This window comes from Mus pahari, chromosome 13 (assembly GCF_900095145.1).
Source record: "Mus pahari chromosome 13, PAHARI_EIJ_v1.1, whole genome shotgun sequence".
Taxonomy (NCBI): domain Eukaryota; kingdom Metazoa; phylum Chordata; class Mammalia; order Rodentia; family Muridae; genus Mus; species Mus pahari.
This window is the reverse complement of record NC_034602.1, coordinates 55,272,211-55,281,882: the sequence shown is the minus strand read 5'-3', so window position 1 is coordinate 55,281,882 and position 9,672 is coordinate 55,272,211. Positions and strand designations below refer to the sequence as shown.

At 43.7% G+C, this 9,672-nt stretch overlaps 1 protein-coding gene across 5 annotated transcripts in view; it reads right to left on the bottom strand.

Annotated features, from left to right (window-relative positions):
- Tbc1d1 (TBC1 domain family member 1) overlaps window positions 1-9,672 on the bottom strand; it is a 189,891-nt gene that overhangs the window by 90,499 nt on the left and 89,720 nt on the right. For all 5 annotated transcript variants that reach the window (XM_021210417.1, XM_029545051.1, XM_029545050.1 and 2 more), the window contains one exon: window positions 41-481. In XM_021210417.1, coding sequence (XP_021066076.1) covers window positions 41-481 — 441 coding nt within the window. The remainder of the gene's footprint in view (window positions 1-40; window positions 482-9,672) is intronic.

The following is a 9,672-nucleotide window of genomic DNA, read 5'->3' as shown; positions in this document are numbered from 1 at the left end:
AAAAAAAAAAAAAAAAAAAAAAAAAACCAACAGATTTTACCGTGAACAGCATAGTTCGGTTCTCCTCCATGTCTGTGGGCTGAACCACATTGTGCCCACCAATGAGGTGGTTCTCAATGTCATTGTCAAAGGAGCTAAAAGTGCTACTGCGGAGGCTAGCATCCTGGAACTCCTTCCTGAAGGCCAGCGAACGCAGTCCAGGCTGTGAGAAGGATTTGCGCATGGGCCTGGGGCCAGGCGCTGATGGCTGCCCAGTGGGCGCATCCCAGTCCGGTCTGCGACCACAGCTCACATGGTTAAACTTCTCGATACACTCGTCGATCAGTGCGGGTGGGGCCTTTTTATGAGCCACGGTAACCCGGCCACAGAAGAGCACCTCGAACTTTTTGGCGAAGGTGTCGTCGAACTCTGAGGGGCAACGCAGCTCTTCCTGGCGAGCAATCTTCCCTGCCTGCCGGATGGAGCTGATGATCTCAGGCACCTGTGCAAAAGAGGGTGTGGTTAGAGACACTGGGCAGCTGTGGGACTAAATAACAAGGTCACAACTCAGAACCACAGCTTCCAGAGCAGGGAACCCTGGCTGATGAGGAGCTGGGCTGTACTGGCTCACAGATCACAGCACTCTCTAAGGTTAAATGACCAGCCCCAGGGTGGGCTTTGCATTGTAATCCCTAAGGTCCTCAGGGCATCTCCGTTGGCTCTGTCCCTGATACAGTTACCTAAACTTACTAGCTCACTCAGAAGAACCTAGGGCAATGTCCTTTGAAAAGCCTTTCTCAGTGGGGTGAAAAGCTCTTACGCTTATTGAAATTACTGGCAACTAACAAGATATGGTTTGATCCTGTCTTTCCTAATGTGGACGGATAGACTGACAGAGAACCCACGCCTACTGCCAGAGTAAAACACGGAGGCTTCTCACAAACAGCTTTGCTTTCCTAATGTAAAAATCTCAGAGAGGCTCTCCCACACTTCCGCATCCCTGCCACTCCATCCTGTCCTCGAATGCTAGGTTCTCCTCATAGCTTCAGATATAAGAGGGGCGCCACACCACAGGGAATCAACCCAAGCCAAGTGACCAGCAGCCACAGCACTCGCCTGGTGTCATGGTTTGCAAGAACCCTGGACTTATCGACATGGGCTTAATCTTCCAGCTGCTGGTCCAGTTTCTGCTTTGACTGGACACATATACCAGTTTTTCCCATTTTTCTATGTCTAAGACTTTCAGATGAAGCCCAAACACATATAGGCCCCTGTTTATTTAACATCCTAACCAGAAAAATCCAATCCCTTTTCCAATTTGGGTAAAAATTCCAACCAGTGTACACTGCAAAGAAAGATGGCTCCAGTTCATTTTGAAAGCAAGCTTGTATTCTGTGCCATGACATGACTCTCAAAAACCCGCTGACTCTGTCACTAAATACTGACCACACTAATGGCAACCTTTGTGCCATAAAGATTCATATATCTCCTCTCAAGGTATTTTTCCACAAGAGTCAAAGTTATCTTTTGAGATATATTTTTAAAATATGATTCCAAGTCTGGAGAGTTGGCTCAGCAAGTAAGGACACTTAATGCTCTTTCAGAAAACCAGGATTCAATTCCCAGCAGCATCATGGTGGCTGACCACCATCTATATATAACCCTCTTCTGGTCTTCTTGGACACTGCAGGCATGAAGTACACAAACATATATGTAGGAAACACATACACAAACACTAAATCTTTAAAATACATAATTCCTGAAGCACAAATTTAAATATTTAAAAGCTGAATTTTTAGCTGGTTATGGTGGCAGAGGCCTTTAATCCCAGCACTGGGGAGAGAGACACAGGTGGATCTCTGTAACTTTTAGGCCAGCCTCATCTACATAGAGAGTGCCAGAACAACCAGGACTACATGGACTGCCTCAAAAACAAACAAACGCTGGGCGTGGTGGCACACACCTTTAATCCCAGCACTCAGGAGGTAGAGGCAGGTGAATTTCTGAGTTCAAAGCCAGCTTGATCTACAGAGTGAGTTCCAGGACAGCCAGGGCTACACAGAGAAACCCTGTCTCGAAAAACCAAAAACAAACAAACAAACAAACGGCTAGGTTTAAAAACTAGGGTGTGTGTACAGGAGGTGCTGGGTACATTCTTTGGTATGCACATAGAGGTCAAAAGACAACCTGTGGCCTCAGTTCTTTCTCTCCATCATGTGACCCAGGGACAGAACTCAAGCCCTTAGCTTTGTCAGCAGGCGTCCACACCAGCTGACCATCTTGACAATCCAAGGCTGAGGTTTTGCCTGGTAATCATGTCTGCATTGAGTACTTTACATGCTCGTGCTATAGCTCACTTCCATACTGCAAATCATTGTGTACATCGTGTGGCAGCCTAGAAATGGCTATGGATAGAAAATATCACAGAGAAAAGAAAACAGCGGGAAGTCTACACTGCAACTTTGCTAATGATTCACAGGATCAAAACAATAAACAAAAGCCTCGGCTTCTCTCTGGGGAAGAGAGGCTTACAAGATCAGAAGCACCGGAAGATTTCCTAGGGAAAAGTTAGTTCTGTATGGTAAAAATGGTGTTCCTTCACATCAAATTGCCAACTTACACTTGCAAAGTGCTGCCACTTTCTCAGTGATAGTGTGACACTATTTTATAGGAGTCTCATATTTCCCAATTATTAACTGTTCTCTCTGAGCAGAAAAATGCAGCTTATTCCATCTTTTGAAGTCTGCAAAAATATCCAGTTTTTCCATACACTACATCTTCCAATACCTCAAGAGAGCAATGATGTTTTTCATCATGTTTCAAAGAGGGGGAAAGCGTATGAAGCCATAGGAACTCCCAGCAACTCAGCAATGAATGGAGCAGATACAGACCAAGGCTCTCAAGTGGCCCCTTCATTCCAGGAGTCAGAAGGACTGAGGAGCACACCACACCCTGGTAAGAGTTCAGGTTGCCACCGGTTTCCTAACTACAGATTTCTCCAGTTCTTTGATGAGAATAAAAACCAAATTCTAACACTTCATTCAAAGACCAAGACCCATCTTTCCTTGTTCTGGTGGACATCACTATTTAGACATCAATTTACTCTCAAGCCTCCTGCCACTCAACAACAGGAAGGTTCATGTACGATGGGAGTAAAGTAGACCAACTAAACCAGCTCCTGCAGGAGAAGGGGTTGGGGGAAGCTGGGAAAGGGGGGTGCGGGGAGGGGCACAACAGAAGGGAACAAAGGGGCCCTGGAAGACTGAAGGGACTAGAGAAGGGCAGACAGTGCGGCAGGACGGAGGCAAGGCAAGGGTGAAGCAAAGATGTCTTAAAGGCAGGGAGACCAGTCACATGTAAGTAGGCCGGTTGGAGCTTGAAGCTCACATATGCGTAAAAGGAGAGTTGTCAATATTAAGCCCACAATAAACACAACCAAACACCAGCCTGTATGGTCTATAGGAACATATACATCAAGTGACAATGACTCCTGCCAAAACAACAAGGACCTTTAGGGGCAAATGAACTGGAGAATTACCCCTCTGATAGGATCTGGTACTTTTAATGAGAATCTTGCCTGGTTCGGTCAGAGGGCTAAAAGCTACGTCATTCCTGTTTGCAGATAAGCCGATCAAGCAAATCCAAACTAACACAGCAGAGGAAAGGAGCTGAAAATATTTTCCTGAATAAATCTAACAAGGATTTGGGTTTGGCTGGAGTTTCTGATACTATGGGAACCACGACAAAAATGTTAGGTAATTAAGATCAATTGTCCCAAATTAATGACGCGGGCCTGTTTAGGTAGGTAGAATCCTAATACTAATGTCTGCACAGTAAAGGCAGGTTTGGGTGCAGGCTCGAGTCAGTACTATTTCATAGAGAGGGAAAATGATATTCAAGAACCAGCAATAGTTCTGTAAATAAAGCCCTTATTCAAGTACTTGGGTCGGCTTTTGAAGGATTTGGGGATTTTAAGGGATTATAAGCACACTGTAACTGTAATTTTATTCACAAAGATTTAGGAAGGCATTTCTGAAATAATCTTTAGAATAAAGGAAAGTCATTTTTATTTTACATTTACAGGTTTGTTGGCTGTTAACATGTAGCTATTTAACAACTCTTTAAAAATTTAAAGTCTCCAGCGTCTGCTTCCTGTACTCAGCCTGCAGTGACTAGTGAAGATGCCCCCCCAACCCCCCCAAAAAAAACTTACAAAATCATGCAAATCAAGAGGTTCGAGGGCTGGTGAGATATCTCAGTGGGTAAGAGCACCCGACTGCTCTTCTGAAGGTCTGGAGTTCAAATCCCAGCAACCACATGGTGGCTCACAACCATCTGTAACAAGATTTGATGCCCTCTTCTGGAGTGTCTGAAGACAACTACAGTGTACTTACATATAATAAATAAATAAATCTTAAAAAAAAAAAAAAAAAAAGAGGTTCGAACCTCTGTGTTCACTTTATGAACACCCACGAAACCACCCAGGATATGAATGGTAGATATGTCCAAAANAGCAATGTGTGTCATTCCAGTGCAATAATAGGTGTGCTCAGGCCGATCAGTGGGGCTGGTCACAGGGTTGGTAACCAAAAAAAAAAAAAAAAAAATGCTGAATTTCTGCTGTACATGCCTAAATAATGTTGGCCTTAAGGACTTACTTAAGGTGAACAGGCACCCATGACACTCCGATGAATTCAGAGCCCAGGGACAGATTAACCCACACATGAGTTCCCCTGCCACAGAGATGGTCCTCAGTGAAAAGAAATAAACTGTTCCAAAGCTAGAAGAGGAGGCTGCACAGAAGGGAGAAACAAAGGCACCCCAGAAGAAACAAAAACTTATGCCACTGAAATAAATCAGCATAAAATAAGTGCAGCTAAAAGTTGTGTTTAAAAAAAAAGAAAAAGCCATTTACTGTCTCTATTTAAAACAATAATGACTTTCCCAATTACATAACAGAGAAACCACTTTGAAACTGCAAAAAGAAGGCAGGAAATACTGCTTTGTCCCTCAGAGGAAATGGTTCATAATGTTTAAAAAATGTAATAGAAAAACAGTCTGCTGATAATAAGAATTAGTTTAGTGATTCTTTGTTGATCATGAGGGAGAAACTACATTAAATCAAGTTTTTCCTAACCACACCCTCTATGTCTTTAATTTCAAACAAAACTCTTGACAGTTCTCAATATATTATTTAACAGGGAAAACCAAAACCAGCCACCACTCTCCATACTTAACACACACGGCCATTCGTGTTGTATGCTGGTTCTGACTCACAGGATGAAACTCAACTACGCAGGCCTGAATACACCTCCTCCAGCGACTCCCTGTGACCCTGCGGGGCTCCCGGCCAGGGAAATAAGATGCACATATGTTATCTCTAGCTAGACACCAGGACACAAAGCTAACTGCATACATAGCTCAGAGAGTGATCCCATGCTAGGGTCATCCTGTCTGTCCCAGCTTCCCAGGGTCAATCAGTGCCAACTCTGAGCTTAGCATTAACCAAAGGACTCAGATAGTCCATCTCCCAAGAATCTAAAAGCAAGCTCACCGGCTGGCCAGAGCATCTGGGCAGGGATGATAATGAGCGCACCCAACCCAAAGCCATGTGCCCTCATTTACCTTTCTATCCCCAGTGTCTTTGTCTTTTGTCACATGTGAAAGAGAAACAGTACTCAGCGTCCCTAGCTTGGAATGGCCAATTCTATCAGTAGCTTCTAAAGCCCATGAAGGTGCAGAATATATACAAACAGAAAACCCAGAGTCATGAAAAGAAAGTCAGGAAAGTTCTCTGCAACTGTCCACCACGCCAACACTGTCCCACAAACTTAAAAACGAGAGATGAGAAACACTTTAATGGCTGTCTCCTACGAAGTAGGTGTTATGAAAAAGAAGAGTAAAATGTACCGTTTATGAGGTAAAAAACTGTGGCTACAGGTGGCTCAGTGACAGTTCAGTGAGTAAAGTGCTCACTATACAATCACACCTGAGATCAGGTCCCCAGCTCCTGTGTAAACAGCCAGGCATGGCAGCATGTGCCTAGGACTGGGCCTGACTGGCTGGCCTGCCTAGCCAAAGTAAGAAGGTCCAGGTCTGAAGTGAAGAGACCTTGTCTCAAAAAGTAAGGTGGAGAGCTAACAGAGAAAGACACATGATATCAACATACATACATACATACATACACACATTCCACATATACACACCATGCACACAGCACATATAAATACATTGCATATACCACATACACACACAGAGCACACAAAGTTAAAAAATTAGTCTGTACAGTTTCTAAAACAATCTGACAAGTTAGAACATCGACTGGCACTCTTCAGTGCTGTTAGAACTCTTTAGCTTGCTGAATACAACCCGGACAAAACATGGGTGCTCAGCCTAATCCCGCCCACTCAATCTTAACTCAGAGTCGGCTGTGCACCAGTGGTCAGGGTTCCTAAACCCTCATGTCTGTTGCCAGCGTCTAAAAGGGGCTGTCTGTTGGGAGGCAGGGCCCCAGCATCTGAATCTTTAGAAGAGACTTGTGCCATTCCCTAACGTCAGCTGGGTCCAGGTCTGTATCACTTGTCCCTCATCAGACCCTAAGGTGAGGCATTTCCATCACAGGAATGTCTCCTCTGTGCAATGCTCACTAAGCCAAACAATTTGTTATTTGAGACTTCAGCCAAGGATGAATGGGGTAAAAGCAGCCACACTGCAAGGTGGATCTCCAACCACACTGTATGGTGAGTTCCAACCACATTTCACAGACATGGGCAAAGTGTCAGGGACAGAGCTACCAAGTCTGACACGCAGGGAAAAGACTGAGCACAGGAGAATGACTGACCAAGGTGGGCACCATGGGCCACGAGAGGTTCTCAAGAACCAAGGAAGAAACAAACACAATCATTGTCATTTTTCAATAATCCATCCTTCTTTAATTAGGGGGGCCGGGGGAGGCAGAGGTGAAGACAGGGTTTCTCTATGTAGCCCTGGCTGTCCTGGAACTTGCTCTGTAGATCAATCAGGCTGGCCTCGAACTCACAGAGATCTGCCCGCCTCTACCTTTTGAGTGCTGAGACTAGAGGCATATGCCACCACAGCCCCAAAGATGATCCACATTTAATACATCGTCACAGAGAAGAGAAGCCCTGGAACATAACCTCAGCCACAATCCAAGCCCAGAAACAGTGACAGGGCTTCTGTCCTCCATGTGGCTCAACGCGTATATCTCAAGGTAATTTTCCACACACACATACACACACCACGAAAAACAAAAACAGAGTCTTGAGTTTTATTTTTTTCAAAGACTGGTGAAGCCTATCTCTTCTCAAAATTAAGTTTTACAGTATATAAAAAATGGTAGCTAGGGAATAGGAAGATTTGATATTCTAATAAAAAAATTTTGATACAACATCTTGTTGCCATATTAGCAATACTCACAGGTGAGTCACATTCTACTGTAATTAATATCACTCAAAATAATGATGCACAGAGCATTTTCAAAAATGTATCTACCATCTATAGTACAGGGTGAAAAATGCTAACAGAGTGAGGGATGGCTGTGGCTCCAGGCAAGAGGTTCAAGACAGAATTCTTGGAACTTGATGAGTGGCAAGTGGTAAGTCTTTAGTTACCCATAATATGACACTGGCCCATACCTACATTTATGCTAATAAGTAACTCAGGGTGGGTCCCCAGAGAGCTGGAGCCAATCGAATGATATGAGGTTTAGAAATTTGGTTCTGTTTACATGCATATCCACTAGGAATAATTATCTGGCTAAACATCCATCACCTGTAACAGCTCCACAGGTTCACCGAAGGTGTAAAACCATAACTAAGTTATTAGTGAAGTTTTGTATAAACCCAATAAATATTTTATCTTCTGTCCTAGAACCTATAATAAATTGTTAGTTCCTTTAAAAAAAGAAAAAGAAAAAAGAAAAAGAAAAAAGAAAAAGAAAAAGAAAAAGAAAAAGAAAAAGAAAAAGAAAAAGAAAAAGAAAAAGAAAAAGAAAGAAATTTGGTTTCACCATAACCTCTTAACTGGGCAAAGGTTGCAACCAAGTTAATTAATGAATTAGTAACACCTCATTAATACAACCTACAAAAAATTCCCCCAAAACAATGGGGTCCAGAGCTCCACATTTGGTGTACACATAGAGATGGCACATCCAGAGGGCATGGGAACCCAGGCAGGTGGGACAGAACGTCTCTATTCTATTGGAAACCTTGCTCTATTTATTTCTTCCACCTGGCTCCTCCCCAGATGCATCTTTGTTAAACGAGGAAACATAAGAAAAGAACTTTCTGAACTTCATGTGCCACTAGCAAATCACTAAATCCTGAATAGGTGGGAGTGAAGCTGATGGTATGGTTAGAAGGAAATCCTGGGGCTTAGATGCAGTGCTGTGGGACGGAGCCCTGCAGTGGATACTGTGCTGTGGGACTGAGCCCTGCAGTGGATACTGTGCTGTGGGACTGAGTCCTGCAGTGGATACAGTGCTGTGGGGATGAGCCCTGCAGTGGATACAGTGCTGTGGGGATGAGCCCTGCAGTGGATACAGTGCTGTGGGGAATGAGTCCTGCAGTGCAGACAGCGCTGTGGGACTGAGCCCTTGTCTATGCTCTAACTATGGAGCAATTAGCATCACAACTGAACTGCGCTGGTGCCTGTAAATTTGCAGAACTTGATGTTGGTGTGGGGAAAAATTCCCAAAGATTTCACATCATCGGTATTAGCAATAGGGGTTTGGGGGCTGGGAGGGGTTGGCTCAAGTAGTAAAGTGCTTGCCATACAAGCATGAGGACTGAGTCTCAATCCAGTGTCTTTGCAAGATTGGACATGGCAGTGAATTCTTTTAACCCCAGTGCTGGGTGGAGGTGGAAATATGTACGCAGACAGGAGGATTCCTGGAACTCCCTGGCAAGTTAGTCTAGCCAACTGATGAGCTCCAAGCTCAGAGAGAAACTGTCTCAAAAACACAAAGTAGAAAGACATAGAAGATGTATTGACCTCTGGCCTAAACATACACCACATACGAAAAAAGAAATGTTGAGAGTAGATCATAGTACTGTGGTTTTATTGCTATTACCATTACAGGAGCTGCTAATGAATCTTACTGACTTCATTAACAATCAAAGGAATAATGTAGATTTTAGTTGGAAGTTGATGAAAATAGAGATGTAATATACTGTTTTCCCCATCCAACTGCATGTACCCAACCTCTTGTCCTCTGAGCCCAGGTTAAGGATCACTGAACTGAAGGAGTCCAGGAGAGAATTACTCCAGGAAGAACTCTGACAAAAGAAGGCTGGATAGGCTCAAGGGCTGGGGGGGCAAGGAGCAAGGGACCTGGAGGCTGATACAACCACATACTCCCTGTACAGCAAGACAACTCAAAACTAGCTAGGGCCAACATGGCTGACTAAAATCACCAGAAGTCTTAGCAATAAAGTCCTTCGCTTTATTTATAATGGCATCTCCATGTCCTTAGCTTTACAAAACTCTCTGCTCGCATTATGCATCTGACTTAAGATATATCTGGGAAAAACATGTTGAGAGACAGAAAAGCCTTCCATGCCTGGAATTTCCCCCATCATCCAACCAACAATACTCAAAAATAATTCCCTGATTCCATTAACATTTGCCCATTAAATGAACTATACAAAAAAAAAAAAAAAAAACAGGAGCTGA